The sequence below is a fragment of the Triturus cristatus genome, chromosome 4_2 (genome assembly GCF_964204655.1).
Source record: "Triturus cristatus chromosome 4_2, aTriCri1.1, whole genome shotgun sequence".
Classification (NCBI taxonomy): Eukaryota; Metazoa; Chordata; class Amphibia; order Caudata; family Salamandridae; genus Triturus; species Triturus cristatus.
Window position 1 is genome coordinate 780,283,421 of NC_140586.1, and position 21,118 is coordinate 780,304,538.

At 50.2% G+C, this 21,118-nt stretch overlaps 1 protein-coding gene across 1 annotated transcript in view; it reads right to left on the bottom strand.

Moving 5' to 3' along the window:
- LOC146835036 (cytochrome P450 4B1-like) overlaps positions 1 to 21,118 on the bottom strand; it is a 281,992-nt gene that overhangs the window by 65,811 nt on the left and 195,063 nt on the right. The window contains exon 9 of the mRNA XM_085602696.1: positions 10,140 to 10,273. Within this exon, the coding sequence (XP_085458822.1) occupies positions 10,140 to 10,273 (134 nt within the window). The remainder of the gene's footprint in view (positions 1 to 10,139; positions 10,274 to 21,118) is intronic.

Consider the following 21,118-nt stretch of genomic DNA (forward strand, 5'->3'; position numbering starts at 1 on the left):
TGCAGGCCATCAACTCCCAGTCTGCCAGCTGCCCCCTGGTCCTGTGTCTACTGCGAGAGCTTGTCAGGGCCTGCCTATTTAACAACGTAGAGTGCAGGGCCAGGCACATTCAAGGGATTTCTAATGTTGCCGCTGACTCTTTGTCTCGATTCCAGTGGCACCGCTTCCGGGAGGCCTGGCCGAGCGCACGTCAAGAGGGGACTCCTTTCCCGCCGCACTTGTGGCGGCTGCTGAAGTGGGACCACGGATGAGGGAGCTGGGAGAACGGTCCCTAGCCCCCAGAACTGCAAAGCGCTATGGGAGCTGTGTCACTCTTTTCAGTGCAATTACAGGGGGCTGGGAGGAGGATCAGGCGGCCCTGGAGCTTAGAGTCCAACAATTCTTGCTGTGGGCCAGAGGGGAGGGCAAAACACATTCCTGGATAACTGGTCACCTCGCTGCCATCAGCCACCACGCCAAACTGAGGGGACAGTCTGATCCCACCAAGGCTTTTGTGATCAAAGCAGCCTTGCGAGGGTGGGCCAAACTGGTTCCACGATCCCCTGATCCCAGGTCCCCCATTAGTTTCTCACTGTTACAAGGGATGTTAGACTGCATGGGTAGGGCCACCCACTCAGGGTACGAAGCTACACTGTTCTCGGCCTGTTTTTCCCTAGCCTTCTTTGGGGCCTTTAGGATCGGGGAACTAGTGGCTCGCTCAAAATCTGACTCCTCGGGGGTGGCTTTGAATGTAAAAGACGTAGAACTGGAGCCGGGGTGCCTGAAAATAGTCATGAGACAGTCCAAGACTGACCAGCTAGGGCGGGGGAGGTTATTTGTGCTACACAGCCTGGGGGATGAGAGGTATTGCCCGGTAGCTTGGGTCAGAACCTACCTGCCGCTTCGCCCGCGGGGGGCGGGTTACCTGCTGGTGCATCAGGATGGCCTCCCGGTCACTAGATTCCAAGTGGACCACATCCTCAAGGCCTGCCTAAGGCTGTCTGGCCATGAGGTTAGGGACAAAAAATTCAGCAGCCATTCGTTCCGCATAGGTGCGGCCACCACAGCTTTCCTAGCAGGACTGCCCGCAGAAGGTATCATGAATGTGGGGCGCTGGCAATCGCATTGCTTCAAGCGATACATTCGGCCCTAGGAGTGGCCGTGCGGGCAGTGGGACACATTGGTTGGACTGTCTATTTCGGGACCTACAATCTTGTCAGGCCTCCCCCCTGTCTCTGGCTCCTGATTGACGTATACCTTGACTGTAGATGTGCTTTTGTTTTGCTGATGTTTACGTTTAATAAACATATACTCAAAACCAATTTTCTCTTTATTAGGTATGAAGGTGTGGGTAATTGGTCACTCAATTATTGCAAGACTGGCACATTGGGCGGAGGCAAGAGAGTGGCAGAATGGCTTTGCCAACACAGACATCACGTGGTTGGGTTTCTCAGGCTTGCGCTGGTGCGAACTGTTACGGAAAGTGAAGCAGAGACTCCAGGGGGGGTGGCTCCCGCCCAACCTCTTGGTGGTCCACCTGGGGGGTAATGACCTCACATCATTAGGAAGGAGAGCTTTGCTCCAAGACATGAGGGATACTTTCTGCAAGTTAAGCGTGTTGTTGGGGCCATGTGAACTGTGGTGGTCGGAGATGACACCACGCGCGATTTGGCATGGTGCTCGCTCAGGGGACGCCATCGAAGTGTCTAGAAGAAAAGTTAACAGCGCCATGCGCAAGTTCACTGAGCAAAGAGGCTTTGGCTTCATCAGGCATGGCCTTCTGCACGCCAAATCAACGGGATGTCTGACAGGCGATGGGGTTCACCTCTCGGATCTAGGCATGGAGTTGTTTTTACTAGATCTAGGGGAAGCACTGGCAGCTGCGGGTTGCAAATAATAGGGGACTTTGGTGGGGGGCCCTGGTAGTGACGGTGGCCACTCCCAAGGCTGTGGAGAAGTTACAGGGCGATCCAGGGTCTGCACTTACCAAGGGGTACAGCATGCAGCAGCACCATGGGGTGCTAAGCCAGGATACCCAGGGATGTTTAGCGGGTCCCCTGGAAGAACGACGGCGCCCCGTTAACCGAAAGGCGGTTGTGGGTCTGAGCAACCGGGGGCTGCCATTTATGCTCCGCCCACCCATCACGGGGGGGCGTGTGAAGCATGTGGACTGGTGGTCCACGGATGGGAGGGGTGGACCCTCCCAATATTTGGTATACACCAGTTGGCGTTGCCATGGTGACTCTAGGCTTATCAGACGGGCAGGCGGCATAGGGCTGGCCTGCCCTGGGATCGCCCGTAATATAACCCACCTTGTTTGCATATTGGTATGCTAATAAACCTGCAGCAATATTTCTCCACTTACATTACAGTGTCGTGTGTTTTTATTTATGCACTTATGTACTTATGTGCTTTGTGATAACTGTTGCCGATATTGGCACTATGTAAGGCTGCCCGGGGGGGGGGGGTCGCGCAGCGGCCCGCCCCTTGGAGGGCGGCCGCCTTAGTGCCACAGGAAGGCACAGGGGTGGGAGGTCGAGTCCCTGGGCTAGTCCGGGGGAGACCCCAACAGATAGCTGTTTCCGGCGAGGGCGGGCAGGAGACAGGGGTACTTATACTGTCTCCGCCCCCTCCTCGTCCTCTTGTCCGCTCGTTCGCCTTGCCCGCCCCTCCGCTTACCCGGCATCCGGAGGGACAAAAGGGGGGGGGCAGGTTTTTTCTAACAATGTTACTTTGTGCTGCAGGAGGAGTTACAGGGCGATCCAGGGTCTGCACTTACCAAGGGGTACAGCATGCAGCAGCACCATGGGGTGCTAAGCCAGGATACCCAGGGATGTTTAGCGGGTCCCCTGGAAGAACGACGGCGCCCCGTTAACCGAAAGGCGGTTGTGGGTCTGAGCAACCGGGGGCTGCCATTTATGCTCCGCTCACCCATCACGGGGGGGGCGTGTGAAGCATGTGGACTGGTGGTCCACGGATGGGAGGGGTGGACCCTCCCAATATTTGGTATACACCAGTTGGCGTTGCCATGGTGACTCTAGGCTTATCAGACGGGCAGGCGGCATAGGGCTGGCCTGCCCTGGGATCGCCCGTAAGATAACCCACCTTGTTTGCATATTGGTATGCTAATAAACCTGCAGCAATATTTCTCCACTTACATTACAGTGTCGTGTGTTTTTATTTATGCACTTATGTACTTATGTGCTTTGTGATAACTGTTGCCGATATTGGCACTATGAGGCTGACGGCGCCTGAACAAAATAAAGGCCTTGCTGCGTCTGCTGTGACGACCGGCCAAGATGGAGAATGTTGTGCGGAGTCAGCTTGTGTCCCAGGGTGAGTGGCATAGCTGGTGCCGCTGTGCGATGACGCAGCAAGTGAAAGAATGGCATGGGTGCAATAATACCCATGAGCAGAGCCACCCTGTGGCGTGATCGAGGGTCCAGCAGATAAGGCAAAAGAGAAAGCGCTCAGGAGAGTCCCGTTGCTTGCCACTGGTGCAGGGTAGGCGTTCTGCAGGGGAGAGCTCCTGAATGGAAAGAAAAAGGCAGGAATGTCAAAGATAGGCTGTACGGCACGGAGAGTGTGGGGAGCTGCTGCGACCGCATGAACGGATCAGAGTCTCCAAGCGTCCTACCTCCCCGCCACCCTAGAGTGGACAAAGTAACGGCCGGCGGGAGGAGAAAAATTAGACTGGGCACATCCCGCAACCCAGCACTGCAGATGCGGCATAAGGCCTGCAGTGATAATCAGAGCCACACGCAGAAGGAGGTTGCGAGGCACAGGGAGCATCTGATGCTGGAATGAGGGGCTGCGCTTGTGTAGAGAGAGAAACCCACACCAGCCCTAGAGGAGGTCGGTGGCAGCCCGCCCTGTGCCCGCGTGTACATCCTGGTTGCAGGCAGGTGGGAGGAAGAGGTCTCGTTAGGGCAAAGGAATCTCCAGGACAGAGAGAGCAAGGAGGCCCGCAGCATTCGGAAGCTGCCAGGGCCTTGTAATTTAAAGCGGCAGTACCATCTAGTGGCCAGTGTGCGGCATCGCGCTTAGCTTAAAAGGAATAATGAACATGGACACACGGCCGCAACAGTGTGAAGGAAAGCTGCTGTGACCTACAGAGAAAGGCTGACTGATCGAGGGCTGCCCTGCTGGCAAGTGGGTGCCTCCAAGAAGGAAAAAACCCAACTAAAATGAAGAGAGAGGTAAAAGGGAACGTGACTGAGTGCCAGCAGGACATGAATGGGCAGCCCTAACTGCAGTGTTTCCCCTCTCCAAATGCAACTCTCACAGGGCACAGTGGAAAACTTAAACGCACAGCAGCACTGGGACAGCTGCTGCAGCTGAACGTGGGTGGGGGGGAGTTTACCTGCCTAAACTGAACTAGCAGACCCCCAAGACTGTCATGTGAGGGATGCATAAAGGTCTACATACTCAATCAGTGAGTAAGCGTTAAAGGAACTTTATATGTAAGGCTGCCAGGGGCAGGGAAGGACATATGCAGTGACGCCTAGTGGCCATAGGTGGTCACTGCAGCATCAAGGACACAGGAAGTTTCACCACCAGGAGAGAAGGCAGCAAGTCCCTGAAGGACTGAGGAAAGTGCGCAGCAGGTGCACCCAGTGGCAAAAGGACACCACCGCAAGTGGAAGTCAGTGCGCAAGCCGTCCGAAGCAGGTCAGAGAGAGAAGATGACCTATGAGAGCGAGAAGAGATCGACCTGCCAGAGGTCTTTGAAGTTGACCTGCCAGAGGCCTGAGAAGACAACCTGCCAGAGGTCTGAGAAGACAACCTGCCAGAGGTCTGAGAAGACGACTTGCCAAATGTCTGAGATGACGACCTGCCAGAGCTGAGAAGACGACCTGCCAAAGGTCTGAGAAGATGACCTGCCAGAGGTCTAAGAAGAAGACCTGCCAGAAGGTCATGGAGAAGATGACCGAGAGGTCTGACAAGATTGACCAGAAGTCATGATAGAAAAGTACGAGAAGGAGTGAAAGCAAGAAGGTCTCAATGACAGGTCTGGTCACCAAAAGAAGAATATGCATTGTCCTAGGGGTAGGACAGGACCAGGTAGACCCGTGTGAAGTGCAAGTCACACGGAGAAGCCTGGTCAGAGAAGAAGTGCAAGACCTGATGGGACTAGACTGAGTTGCGAAGTGAATGGACAAGAAGGATGAAATTATGTGGCATGACGCCATCGCGAAGAAACGTCAAGAAGAAGAGAGAAGAAGAGAGGCGTGTGTGATCTGACAACTGGCACACCAGAAGCTAGAGGTGACCAAGTACAAGAACGTCGAGCATGGAGCACAGTACCTGTAGAACATCGGTGGCACTTGGAGAACCAAGCTATCCATGAGTCTTCGGAATGCCAAGCAAACCCCATGATGGCAGAGGTGAGCTAGTTGGACCATTTGTGACACCCACCTTTGGGGCCGAATGGGAGACTGGATGGCGAGAGTGCTCGGACGTCCGGAAGAACAGGACTTGACCACTCCACACCAGACCGTGGAGATCCAAGGGGCAAGGGCCTCAGGGACGCCAGTGAGAGCAGGTCCCGCCATGACAGATGAGCCTACAGCCGTATTTCTGCAGGAACCAGGAAGATGAAGATCCTGTGCTAAGTGGCAGGAGTAAACAACTACTCTTCAGGTGCAGCTAGGGACTTGAAGGTGGGACTTGTAGCACTTCTTCCACGTACCTAGAGGGTGGCATTGGAGTGACACGGCGAAGTACACCCTGTCCAGTGGAAGCCTGGTGAAGAGGGCCTCTGGGACATCCCGTTGGAGGGGGAATACCCTCAAGAGGGGCATCCTAGTGAGAGAGGGATGTTTGCAAGTACTCCACCATTCCGTAGCGAGGAGCAATGCTGCCTTTGTGAAGATGCAACAACAACCAGGACTGATTTGTAAAAACTTGATATCTACCAGATTCACCATCACTCCACCTGCACCGTCACAGAGAACTGTACAAAAAGAGACAACGGTGTCAACTTCCACGCCTGGAGTAAGGAGTACCGGACCCGCAGGGCAACACTGAACTGGGCCAAGCAGAACTGGTGATCCCAGCTGCAGTTGTAACGTCGTCTTGTTTCTGCCAGCAGCTGAACAGACTCGGTGGAAGTTCCTATTTATTGTTTTATTCTCTCCAACAGGTTGGACTTTGTTATTCCAGTTTGAATAAAGTTTGGGAGGGACGTAGTGACCTGCTGATCACTGTTCTAGTTGTTTAATGTACTAGCCACTCACTGTGGGCAGGCTCACACCCCACCCCACACCCAACCAGCACAGGCGTCACAGGACGTGTGACCCTGATAATAAAAGGGGCCGGGCACACGTGCCCTAACTAACCAAGTCTCTGTCCTCTCTACTTACGCATTGGGGCCTAGGCCCCACACCATTACATTCTGTATTGTTACCTACTACTCTACAGAGGGCACTGACATCTTTTTATAAATAGACACATACATATATAAATAAAATCCTGGCTTGACTTGTGTAGTATTTTTATAACACTACATAATTTCCCTTTCTAATAAATGCATTCTCTAAGTGGCATTGAATCAACATTCATTTGTAGGTGGCCTAGTAGCAGGCGTTTAGAGGCTCCATTGGCCAAGTTAATTGAATGGATTCCCTTTTAGGAATGTCAGTGACTGTGTGTAAAGGGCCATTGTCCATTTGAAAGATTGTAAGATGGGTGGCCATGAGCAGTGCTTTGCAACACATGGTGGAACCACAGTTTCTTACTATGCACATTTAAATGTCCAACCTTACTCACCATTCAGAACATGGGTGACCATCCACTTAACTGAAGTGGAACTAACAAGCCCTCCAATGGATTGGAAAAACAAATGGAGTAGCCAGTGCTTTTATAGTTACAAATGATTGAACAACAAATGGAGTAGCCAGCGTTTTTACAGTTACAAATGAATGAGACTGCATTCAACAAGCAAGTGGACTGAGTGAGAAATCTCTTTGAGGTGCAGGATGGAGGGAGGAAGGATGGACTCCATTGGGCTACAAGTGAAGGCATTACCTTCTTACAGTGCAGAAAATGACATCTGCCCTGTGATAGATTTTACATAAATTTATGAAGCCTAGGAAACTGAAGTTGCTATCCTGGAGTTGGCTAACATACATGCTAAAACAAGCTTCACCACAAAATGTCGAAAAAAGCCAATTTATAGCACATTTATTTCAGAAAACTAAGGAGCTACTTTGCGACTAGACTCCAGGCAAACACAATTAAATGACCAGTCTCGGAAAATGAGTCTCCTTTAAGCAGTCAGAGGAGGCCATGTAGCAACATCATCATTAGGGGATTACCTTTCTGTGTCCCACTTCTGGGATGTATGAAAAGAGCCTGCCTACTTCATGAATTCTTTCTGCAAAGTGGATAGGCCACTGTTACTTGTTTAGCCTTTGCTTGAGAAACACAGGACCTGAACATTCATCCTAATCAGTCTATTTTGTTTAACTGCTAACACTCACTCAAATTTGGGCATACACAGAACTCTATTTCAGCCATCAATGTTCATGGCTGTGATACTCTCTCCTTGAGTGAAGATAAAGATAAATATCCCCCATTCTAAAGCTCAACCTTTCATACCTGTTCAAGGCCCATCTCTTCTTCTCAATGGACTCAATCTATTTCTTTAATATAAAAGATGAGACATGCTAATATAGGGGTCCATTATGATGTCGGGCGGATCGCCACCGCACGACCGGCAGCGGCGATCCACCCGACATCTATCCCCGCCCGCCCTCCATTTACCCCCACCATAATACAATGGAGGGGCTTAATCGTTCCGAATGCCTGCCGGGCGGAACTCGGGAATTATATGGTGGCGGTGTCTGGAAGACACCGCCATCCACATCAGGATGCCAGGAGGAGAAGGCATTTCCATGGCAACGATGCCGCCATGGAAAGGCATGCGGAAATTGCTGTGGGGGCCCGTTGCATGCCCCCGTGGTTTGGGGGCTGTGGGGCTGCACTTGGGGGTACCTATGGTACCCCCTACATTGGCACGCACAAGGTGGCAGGCACCTGTCACCTTGAGCATGCCAATACACAACATGCACATTTAACATTGTGGCGGGTGCTGCATACAGCACCGCCACCACAATGTTAAATGTGCGGGATGGGACCGCCAGGGTGGTGGCCGCATCCTTATGGGGGACAGCAGAACCGACGCATCTCTGTTGGTCGGTCCCATTCACCGTTACGGTGGCTCATAATGGGCCCCCTGGTCTCAGCAAATTCACATATCACTTGATTTTCCATATTGTTCCAAACAAGCCTATGTGAATGTTCAAATCATCATCATGAGCGATTATGTTGATTCTGTATATATTACCCTGTGCAAAAGACCTACTAAATTTACAAATCCTCATAAAAATATAATTTGTCTTCCTTATACTCATCACTGAACTCTGAGATTTGAACACAGCTGCTTGATTGCTCTTTCATACTTTTTTATTTTAATAAGTCCTGATTGTAATAAAAAAAAATCCTCTTAACTCTGAAAACACAATAAGAACAGGAAATGTAAAAGCACGGAGTCCCTTCACTCCTATAATTATCTGCACCGTTAACACAACAGTGCCCGCTTCATCATCTCAAGACGTGTCACTTTACTTGCTAGCTAGCTTGTAAGATCTTCTCAGTGGAACACCAGGGTGTCAATTCCGATCCTGGAAAAACCGGGTACGAATCGTCGGATGGAGCGTTTTCTCCGTCCGACTCGTACCCGGGAAAAACACCTTACAAACATGCAAGTACGATTCGTACAGAAACACCATTTCCGTATGATTCGTAAAAAACACCGACCGACTAAAAAATACATACGAATGTGATCCGGGATAGCGCATACGAGACATTCGCACGGAGTTAGGCAGCTTTTTACGTACCAGCAAGTACGATTCGTACCGACAGCACTCCGGACGGAAATATTTTTACGGGACCCAAAAAGTGCTGGAAAAGCTAAGTACGCCACGATGCATGAGGTGAAGGGGGGCCGGTAAGCGCCATACCCCCTTCCCTACATGTCCGCGCCGTACCCCCACCCCCGTATGTACGGTGTGGACCCCCACCCCGTGTAGGTACGGAGCGTACCCCCACCCCCGTATGTACGGTACGGACCCCACCCCATGTAGGTACGGTGCGGACCCCCACCCCGTGTAGGTACGGAGCGTACCCCCACCCCCGTATGTACGGTGTGGACCCCCACCCCGTGTAGGTACGGTGCGGACCCCCACCCCGTGTAGGTACGGAGCGTACCCCCACCCCCATATGTACGGTGCGGACCCCCAACCCGTGTAGGTACGGAGCATACCCCCACTCAGCATTTCTTATGGAGAAAGAGTTTTGGGTGGGCCTCTGTGCCAGAGGCACAAGCCTCAGAATCCAACCTGCACCCTTGGTAGCAATGATAACTAAAATAATAATAAAAACACAAGAACGTACAACAGGGAACAGAGCAGGGAAATACAGAACACTGGAACATGGGTCAATGTAAAACTGTATTGAAATCAAGATCAGGAAGAGGACTGGAATCATGATTGACAACAGAACTGGAATATAGGAAATGAGGCTGGAAATCTGTACACTAACTAGAACAGGACAAGGATATGCAGCTAGTACAGAATCACAGTCCAAAAAGCAAGGAATTTGAATTTAATTTACGGGGCAGATCAGGAAGTGTGCAGTCAGAACAAGGAAAAAGGCAATCACGTGTAGAAAGGGGCAGGATAAACAAGAGGAAGAAGACAAATACAAATAGCTATCCAGGACAGTAAAATGGAACCAAGTAACAATGGAAACATAAATGAATGAGCAATTGTGGAAATATACCAGCAGGATTGTGAAAGAGCACAAGCAGACTCAGCAGCAAGGCCATTTGTGAGACCCTTCACACTGAGGTCACAGAGTTTAAATAGCCTGAAGCAAGAAAGAGTAAACCAGGCTCATGGAATCAGGGAACCAGTAATGGAGGGAAGGCTGAATTGAGACTTGGAAAGGAGTAGACCCGGAAAACCAGGAGCCAGAAAACACCAGAAACGAGTCATATTAATCACAATTGTAGGATCTGTAAAAATCACATCGTTTAGCTGAACATCTGTGAAACTGAGATAAGATAATAATCATTTCAGGAGCATAAGTCTGACCTTCTGGTAAAGTTCGTCCATCAAGAAATGTGATTGGCTTGTTGAGCTGCCGACCCACTCTAGGTACCGGTGGGTATAGGCGGAGGCTTTCCTTAATGCACATTGTAGTGTATGTCATCTGACCAAGGTCATCCCTGTAAGAAACAAAGTGTAGATGTTCTGAATAGGTGGCAGGTGTACATATATATATTTGATTCTTTATTTTAGTATTTTCTTTAGAGTTGTCTCTGTCACTCTTTGTCCATATCAGCGTGAAGTACATGGTACAATGCAATAAATCAAGGTATATTACAGTCATGGTCAGCAGTGCCCTGCCTGGGAAAGCAGTGGCAACGTTTCCACACCACCTATTGAGGTAGACTTATAAAGATACACCAGTCTTGCTCTTAAGCTTACATTCTGTCTCACCTTTTACAGGTTAGTGTGACAAACAGCTAGCTGTGAAGACATTTGTGTTGGATGTTGATGCAACACTTTAAACAACCATGCATTTACAAATATAAAAAATGAAATGTGAAAATCCAAGTCAAATTGTAATTAAAAGACTAAACATACGTTAATGTTAAAAATTACAAATAATTATATAAGTATGATTATAATATAAGTTAAGATGATATACAATGAAGGGATACCTTAGGTTTTAAGGTTTTCTGTCTTGGAAGGCAGTAAAGGACATTTTAAGTTGTGTAAAGTGTTGTAATAAGCTAAAAGTAAAATAAAGTTGCATAATAAATCCATTTTGTATGCAAGTGATACTTAACTTAGATTTTTATTTGTAAGTGAGTGGACTGTAGACACTCATACAGCAATGTAACAGGAAGAGGTCATTATGTCCAAGTGCAGGTAATGAAAATGGGGCCAATACGTAAGAAGAAAGAAAAGATTTGTGAAACTTCACATGGAAGCTTACTTTGAGGAACCAGTGAACCTTGTATACAGTCTAGAGTTTGCACAAGAAATACATGTCAGTTTTGAAGAAAAATAAGGTATGCCCATCATGAAAATCTTTGGAAATTCAATGGCTTCCACTGAATTAATTTGCCTAGTTGGGGATTTGTGACACTGGACAATACAAGTGCATGTAGTGATATGAAAATGTGGACCTCAACATCACATCAGTACTGGTTCCAAGATGCACCTGAAATCAATTTTAATTGTATGCATAGCATTTCAGTAGATGTCCAACAGCTAAATGCAAAAGAAATCACTTGAAAATGGCCAACTGGTATTCTTCCTAGCAGTGCGACCTATTATGGGTGGTATTCTAAATCCTGTGGAATAAAAAGTCCATAATAGCCATTTTAATACAGACCTGTCATTTGCCCTTCCTAGCGTAACCACTACCGTGATGGTTCACTGACAAAATATTGAGGTCAATAATATCGAACTACAAAACTATCGAGACATGAATATCAGTTACAAAAATATTGATAACCTGTACTTGAAAAGGTAAGTCCAAAAATATCAATCGAAAAAAATATTTTTGCATTAATATTGTTGAATTAAATATTGATTCTTCAAATAAATATAAAAAATAAAATAAAAAAATGTAATATATTTAATGCATATTGTAACAAATATAATAAATAAACTAAAAAAGGTTAAACACACATACTCATATCTACTTTTTAAATTATATTATAATTGAAAAAATATTAAATAATATATATATATATATATATATATATATATATATATAAATATACCAGTAACATAAAATATTTAAAAACCAAACCATTTTAATTGAAATTAAATAGTAAACAACATATTATTTTTACAATTTATTAAAAACATTATATTTAAAAATCATTAACAATTATAAATATTATAATTTTAAATAAACAAAAACATAATTATATAAATTAAAACAATATAAAATACATGATTAAGGTGCCGATTCCGATCCGGTAAAACCCGGGTACGAATGGTCGTACGGAGCGATTTTTCCGTCCGACACGTACCCGGGAAAACTCGCAAGTACGATTCGCACAGAACTACCATTTCCGTACGAGTCGTAAAAAACACCGACCGGCAAAAAAATACATACAGATCTGAATCTGGACGGTGCATACGCGATGTCCGGACGGAGTCAGGCAGCGTTCTACGGACCAGCAAGTACGATTCGTGCTGACGTCACTCCGCACGCAGCATTTTTTACGGGAGCCAAAAACTGCCGGGAAATTGAGGACGACGCGAACAAGGAGCCCCGGTACGCGACGGACAGCGATGGACCCCAACCTACGCGTCATCCCGGCCCTCATAGCCTACCACCTCGTGTACAGAAACCGACGCAGACCCGGCAGAAGGTCAGAACAACCCCCAGGGGCTCCCCAGAGCATGGGTACGGGCCGTACCACGCGTACCCCTACGTCACCGCCACAATGGTGGTACGGCCCGTACCCACGTTCCCCAGAGCGTGGGTACGGGCCGTACACGCGTACCCCTACGTCACCGCCACAATGGTGGTCCGGCCCGTACCCACGCCCCCAGAGCATGGGTACGGGCCGTACCACCATTGCAGTGGTGACGTAGGGGTACGCATGTACGGCCCGTACCCACGCCCCCAGAGCGTGGGTACGGGCCGTACCACCTTTGCAGTGGTGACGTAGGGGTACGCATGTACGGACCGTACCCACGCCCCCAGAGCGTGGGTATGGGCCGTACATGCGTACCCCTACAGCCCCAACACATGATGGATACAAGGCGTACACATGCCACGGATGTAGGTGTACGGCTTGGTGCAGCACATCAGCTGTAAATTGGGGGTGGTGTATGGCCAGGACAGCAGTGTACCACAGCAAGGGTGCAGGTGGGTGGGTGGGTGGGTGCAGAGGACCCCCAGCAGTGCCCAGACATATGAGGGGTGGGTGCCCATCACCCCCAGCAGTGCCCAGACATATGAGGGGTGGGTGCCCATCACTCCCAGCAGTGCCCAGACATGTGAGGGGTGGGTGCCTATCACTCCCAGCAGTGCTCAGAAATGTGAGGGGTGGGTGCAGAGGACTCCCAGCAGTGCCCAGACATGTGAGGGGTGGGTGCAGAGGACTCCCAGCAGTGCCCAGACATATGAGGGGTGGGTGCCCATCACTCCCAGCAGTGCCCAGACATGTGAGGGGTGGGTGCAGAGGACTCCCAGCAGTGCCCAGTCATGTGAGGGGTGGGTGCAGAGGACTCCCAGCAGTGCCCATACATATGAGGGGTGGGTGCCTATCACTCCCAGCAGTGCCCAGACATATGAGGGGTGGGTGCCCATCACTCCCAGCAGTGCCCAGACATATGAGGGGTGGGTGCCCATCACTCCCAGCAGTGCCCAGACATATGAGGGGTGGGTGCAGAGGACTCCCAGCAGTGGACAGAGACATGGGGGGGGTGTACATCATAATCAGATGACCACAGCTCCATGGGTGAATGTACGTATCCCTAACTCAGGACAATGAGGATAGTACCATAACAACACATCACTGACAGCATTGTCCCACTCCCAGGAGGAAGGAGGTCTAACCCCCACTGCATGACACACCACATTTGGGTGTGAGGACAAATAACACATGCATACCCACCCCTGGCAGATGCAGCATAATACACACACTGAGATCATGCCACAAGACTGTATAGTCATGTCACTGCCTAACAAACTAAGAGAGCCAAAGAGAACACACACTGTCACGCACATCCCAGGACTGATAGGAATGTTCAGGTGCTGGGCTAGCCACCAAGATGTTGTCTGTCATGGAAGGAATAGTGTGGAGTTCCCACAGATACAATGCCCACAATTGTGAGTCAGGTGTTCAAATACCCAGCAGAACAAGTACCATATGTGTACTAGGCTGGTATTACACACATGCATTGTGCGGAAAAGGGACCATTTATCCATGAAGGCATGGCAAAATACTCTATACACAAGTACAGTGAGTACCAAGGATGGCACAGACAATGCAGGCGGACACATTGCTGAGCAGGCATGCCCAGAGTTGAAGGGATCCATCACCAACAAAGGACATGTAGACACAGGGCAACACAACAATTGTGCAACTCTCTGCAGGGGAGATGCAGGTGCCACAGAGGAAGGAACACCCCTTGGGACAATGTCTCCAAACACAAAGAGCATACACAACAAAGAATCTTTGCAGAGATCGCGTGATGGCATGCAGATACCAGGTTCCACCTCATGAGCAGCAGACCACAACATATCCCTGAAACATAACACATGCCCACAACCCCAACTCCTGTAGCATTAAGATCAACATCAATACCTGAAATGCAAGACTTTTCCAAAGAAAAAGAAAATGCTTTATTCAGCATGAAAATAATAATGTGTAAACGAGACTATTCACAAAGGCCAATGGCCAGTCCATATCAGCAGTCCTTGGGGGGGGGCACATGGCCATGCGTCTCCCTTAGCTTGCCTGCACATCACAAGAGTGTTTCGTCGACTGGGGGGAGGGAGGGGGGGGGCATCATGTGGGGAAGGACCAGGCACCGCAGGGACAGGAGGGGGAAGGGTAGGTGTGGTGGGTGCAGGGACGGACGACTCCACCACAGGGGGTGGGGCAGCGCCAAAGGTGGATGCGAGCTCAGCGCTGCACACTTCTGCCAGTTCTTCAAGCGTCTCCCCTGCACCCGGAGAAACAACAGGCCCCAAGGAGAGGGCGGGTCGGAGGGGTGGGCTGCAGCGCTACTGGGGGAGGTGATGGACGGGCTGGGGGACTTAACTGCCCTACCCGTGGAGTGCCTTGACCGTTTGCGTCCAGGTGAACTAGTGGGGCTGAGGCCCAGCCCAGCAAAGTAGGCCTCCTTCTCCGAATCTGGGGCAGGGGAGCCAAGGGGAGTGACATCGGAGGGACTGGGGAGTGAGTCATGTGGACGAGGACTGTGGCTGCGTGCCTGCCTGTGTGCCCCAGACCCAGTGGGTGTGCCTGCTACCCCCTGAGTGTGCGTGTCAGGAGGTGTGCGCTTGCCCTTACGTGGTGGTGTGCTGCTTGTGTCTGGTGGGGTGCGTGTGTGTGGATGTCTGGGTGTGCTTGGGACAGGCATGGGTGTTGGACTTGTGGATGGGCCAGGGGTAGGGGGGGGAGGCAGCACTGTAGGTGACTCGCTACTACCGTCAGTGACGAGTCCAGGGACCTCAGCAACATCCGTTGGTCAGACATCGCTGCTGACATGCCCTCCATGTACGACACCATCTGGGTCAGCAGTCTGGTGTGGCCATGGAGGACAGTCAGGATCGATGTCTGCCCAACTTGCAACTGCCGCTGAATGTCCACAGACTCGGCAGTGAGGGCAGCAGGGGGGACAGGGGCAGGGGGTGCGGTGCCTGGCACGAAGGAGACACGGTGTGGCCTAGCACGGACAGAAGGGACCCGAGCAAGTGGGAGGGCGGTGATGGGAATGGAGGGGGCGGCGAGAGATGTACTGCTGCTTTGAGCTCTGGGAGCAGCCTCCGCCCCCTCTGGGAGCTCAGCCTCGGACCCGTCTGCCTCGTAGTCTGTGTTCGTACTGGGCAGGTCCTCCGCCTCACTCCCCTCGCCCTCCGTGCCACTTGGTTCCGCCGACTCCTCAGCAGTGGTGGCACCAGTGCTCGATCCCTCCTCCACGTCCGTGCCGGTGTCTCCCTCGGTGTCCTCCGATGATGCTGTGGGCAAGGTGAAGAGACAGGAAAAAATCAGTCACCTGTATACATCTGACACATGAGTCCAAACAAAATAGGCAACAGTGCATATCAGGAAAGGCATCAGGAGTAACATCTAGGATACTCCCCACATATGTAAGCCCTGCACTCCCCAGTTGGTTGATGCACCATGCCACTTGCAAACAATGAAAATTAGGACACAACAGCAAATTACTTGAATTCACAAGATCATGAGAAGCTAGTGTCTGGGATCAGTTGAGCACAGCAAGACTATGAAGGCATGCCACCTATTGTTCACTGGGAAACAAACAGTATTGTCGCACCCAAGGCAAAATACCACATGCCAATGCAGAAGGTGTCCCCAGACTCAGAGACTTGTGAGTACTTTTGACACCCCAAATAAATACATTGTGACTCCTGGAGAATCACAACCCTTTACAAAATGGACATGTCTAGCATGTGTGAATGTGGCACTCTGTGAACACAACACACATGTGTCTGTATAGCAGAAGTCACACAAGGAGGTGCACACTAAACTACATGTACACAGTCATTGTCTGAGTTGCCAGACTCATTCAAATCAGCCACTGTTAGGAAGAAATGGCGTAGCAGTAAGTACATATACATGGCACCAGGGTGGCTGGATGACTTGACACTCGTAATTTTGTATCAGCAACAACCAAGGACTAACCCAAATGCTAGCACACTGTGGGAACATGTATATGTATGAACTCCAAACAAGTGTTGTCCAAACTGTGCATTACTTTTAAATGTGCCAGCGTGTCCCTGGAAAGTGTAAAGGTGGTGTCTTGTGCACTTCCCTGGGAGACATCTGTCATGCAGGCACATCATTGTCCTTGACAACCAAACAACAAGGTCAAGCATATGAAACATTGAGACTTGTTGACAGGTGTAGTGAGTGCCAATGGACATTTTCCCAGAGTAACAACTTGAATAATGTCATTTGTCACATGGCTATCCGTCACCTGATCACACAGTTGGCTACACATATGACCTACTGACTGTCATCTGGAGTGGCACACATGTCCACACCCAGGACAATGCATGAGCTAATGGGCCTGCAATTGTTTAGCAAAAAAGCCTAGCTGTACTGTGGGTTCCCCCTCATGGCAAGCCAGAATGTACCCACAAATGTCAGCACACAAAGTCACAACTGTGTAGCATCTGAACCACACACAGGTGCCAAAAATGTCCAAGCAGGATACATGATTGCCAAGAACTGACACAGGCAATGAAGCACCAACAGCAAGCACTGGCTAACATCACGGGGGCACTGCACGATGACTTTCTGTACTGCGAATCATCACACACAAGTCAGAACTGGCAATGAAACATCAGGGTTGAACATGTACGCCCCTCCCGCGCACACCCACCCATACCTGAGTCAATGTGACTGATACCAATCAAGAAGTGAGAGCTCTTATTCAGGGTTACAATAACTGTGCTTGAAAAGTAGCTTCATTAACACAACATCACCTTGTAGGGCTGCCAAAACATATTGGTCACAAACAAACATCAACAGATTGTTGTGAATAGCCACACAGGCACTGCCCAGTGTGAGTATGCACAAGCAAACTGCTGTATCCCTGTCCAGTGGGCAAATGTATCACACATGTGAAAACTACTACCCAGGCCAGGGAACAATGCCACAGAGGCAGAGCCATTATGAACCCACAGTGAATGTGCACAGTGTTGGATGACACACATGAGTAGGAGGGCAGGCTGTGACAGGGGACTGTAGTGTGCACACTGCTCCATGGTCCTGGAATGAGCTGACTGTTACAGGAGCAACCGTCCCGGCACTATGCATATATCCCACTCATGCACATCATGTCTGAGGCCACAACATTGGTAATGCATGCAGCAAGTCTGTTCATTTGAAACCTCACACTCCTATGTTGGGACTCAGCATCAGTGGCAACAAATATGCACCCCCTAATGACTGTACAGGACAGGGCACAGGCAGACCACCCCCACACATGATGCTGAAAGCAGTGTGCACCTTGATAAACTGGCAGCCTAGATGACCATGTGCAATAGTGATCACACACAGACCAGGTAACACATGTCAAGGAGGGGATGGGAGGAAGAACAGCACAGGTTGACTGTGGGGGAACAGGATATGCACTGCTCATATATACCTTGGCAGTGTCTCCAGGCGACTGAGCAGCAACAAAAGCTGGCGACACACAACAAACACACATGTACCTACCCCCTTCCTGCTGCTGTAACTCCCGTATTCGCCTATCCAGGTCAGGGAAGACCACCGCCAGGACATGCCGCATCTGGTGGGTCAGGCGCCGGCGCCCGCCATGCTTGCGAGGAGCCTCCTCCTTCAGCATGACCCAGGCGATCCTCCGGGTCCAGCACCGGATGTCCTGCCATCTCTTCCTCACTTGTGGCAGGAGCCGACTGCGACCCTCCGCCGATTGCACGGCCTTGACGGCGTCCTTCCAGATCTTCCCCTTGTGGTAGGGGGATACCTGTGTGGATGACAAAGTGGGACAACATCACTACACCTGCACCATGTCACAGAGACACACAGTTGAACATCTTAGATTTGTAGAACAGGGCATAGTATGCTGGCAAGTAATAGCACCTCAGTCATAGGGACTTTTTCCACTGTTAACGCAGCAATGCACTACATGGCATAGTAAGTACACAGGTGGCATGAGGGGTGCGAACCAATCCCTGATCATGGCACACACTGTGCATCCCAAGCAACACAAGGCTGATGGACAGCAATGCTAAGCAGTCACATGCGCAAGGCCACTGACGAAACATCAGCAGAGTACACAGACACACACAGGCAAACATCAATCACCTGCCATTGGCAACAGCGGATGCAAACCTCACTCTGCACATGTGCCACTTGCCAGGGGGGGTCACAGGTGTTGGGCTAGCTCAGCAAGTCAGACACACAGCACGGCTTACTTCACACATCAGATGGATTGAGCAGTTGCCTCCTCCATGCAGCTGTGGTGCAACACTCCACATAGACACTCATCCACATGACAAGAAACATTCACACACATCAATGTCCAGGGGGCGTACACATCATTTGGACACTCTCACCACTCTCACCACAGCTCCACTCAACTCTCACATACTTCTGTGGGTGCAGTCACCTGTCACACCGGGGTGACCACTGAATCACCGCAGGACAATAGAACAAGAATGCCCAAGAGGATTTGACTGGCGGAATGTGCACAATGCAAGTGAGGAGTGCACACATGAACTACATCAAGCCCTGCATGAGAGACATAAGCCATACCCCCCCCCCGGGACCCACTCCACCCAACATTGCATGTCTGTCACACCTGGCCACAATGCCAGAAGTGTCAGACACAATAAAGGTGCACAGGCAAAGGTACTGGAGTCAGCACTCACCTGCTCCCCTGGTCGACCATACAGCATGGGGTACTGTGGGAGGATCACATCCAGCAGGGCCTCGTTCTCCTCCTGGGTGATTGACATGTTGTGCAGGCAAGTGCCCTCTCATGGGTTCTGCCTGCCTTATATCTGCCTTGCTGGCCTATTTCATATACAGGAGTACAGAGTGATTGGTCAGACTCATTTGCATCCTACGTTTCCTCCAATCCCTTTAAACATACACCAGTGACAGCCTTTGCATCTTTCGATTTAGCAGCATCATGTCAAGTCAACAACCACTTTGCAACATTGTTAAATGTGGCCAACTGATTTTTCCAGATCACATGGTGTAAAAATTTGAACTTGAAACTCGGTATCCATGACAACCAGCATGCATTTAGGCCCTAATACTTGTCCCTCATGTCTCCCCATTGTAATTCTTAAATCCCCACACAGGTACGGCGCTTTTCACACGTACCCCTAGGGCACCATCACACAGTGATACGGGCCGTACTCACGCTTGTACAGCCCGTATCACTGCGGCCTACGGTACCCCCAACGATAGTGATAGGCACGTACTCACGCGTGTACGGCCCGTACACACGTGAGTACGTGCCGTATCACTCGGGCCTACGATACCCCCAACCATAGTGATAGGGATGTACTCACGCGTGTACGGCCCGTACACAAGTGAGTACGTGCCGTATCACTAGGGCCTAAGGTACCCCCAACCATAGTGATAGGGACGTACTCACGCGTGTACGGGCCGTACACGCGTGAGTACGTGCCTATCACTATTGTTGGGGGACAGTAGGCCCCAGTGATAGGCACGTACTCACACGTGTACGGGCCGTACACGCGTGAGTACGTCCCTATCACTATGGTTGGGGGTACCGTAGGCCCTAGTGATACGGCACGTACTCACGCGTGTACGGGCCGTACACGCGTGAGTACGTCCCTATCACTGGGGCCTACGGTACCCCCAATGATAGTGATAGGCACGTACTCACGCGTGTACGGGCCGTACACGTGTGAGTACGTGCCTATCACTGGGGCATGCGGTACCCCCAACGGTAGTGATAGGGACGTACTCACGCGTGTACGGCCCGTACACACGTTAGTACGGGCCCTACACACGCCCTCAGAGCGTGTGTACTGCGTTTCACTGCTTAAACTGGTGATAGGAGGCGCACACGAAAGGAATGGAGGTGTCAGACTCGCACAAGGCTGTACATCAAGTCATTGTCAGTGCAGTCCTTCATATGCAGGGCCTAGGTGTGTCAGGCAGTGATGTGGCACATGTCTCCTCATGTTGTGGCACAATAGATGTGTGATGAGCTGTTTACACATGTCATGTGTGATGGGGCACTATGTGGCACACTTTCCCTTCACACTTTGCACATGTGTGCATGTGCGACACACGTGTCAAGCACTGCATCACTGGTATGGCACAGTCTGCAACACCGGCAACTGTCCCCTGATGCCAGGTACACGGATAATTACACCTGACAGGTGACTACCAGCGTGCCACGATGTGACTATGTCATGTGTGTGTCATGTGTTCCCATGAGCTTTCCGCTGGTGTTCCATCAACTCCATCTGCTGTTGCAGCATCCAACATGTTTATGTGTGCATTTGTGCATGACACACATATACGCACACCATGCCACATGTGGACTCACACGTTACATGTGTCATGATGTTTCGCAGATGACTTCCTGACATGAGACAATGTCTGCGTTGTCTCAATGTCTGTGACATAAGTTTTTGACATGGACCCCTTAATGGAAATGTGTGTAATATGTCCATTTACAGATAACATGTGACCTGTGCGTCTAGACTCCCGCCAGCTGTCTGTATGAGATGACATCCTTCTAATGCTGATATGTGGATGTCTGTCACTCATGTAATGTTTCTGGCTTGTCACTTACACTGTCCAACAGCTATTTCATGGCAT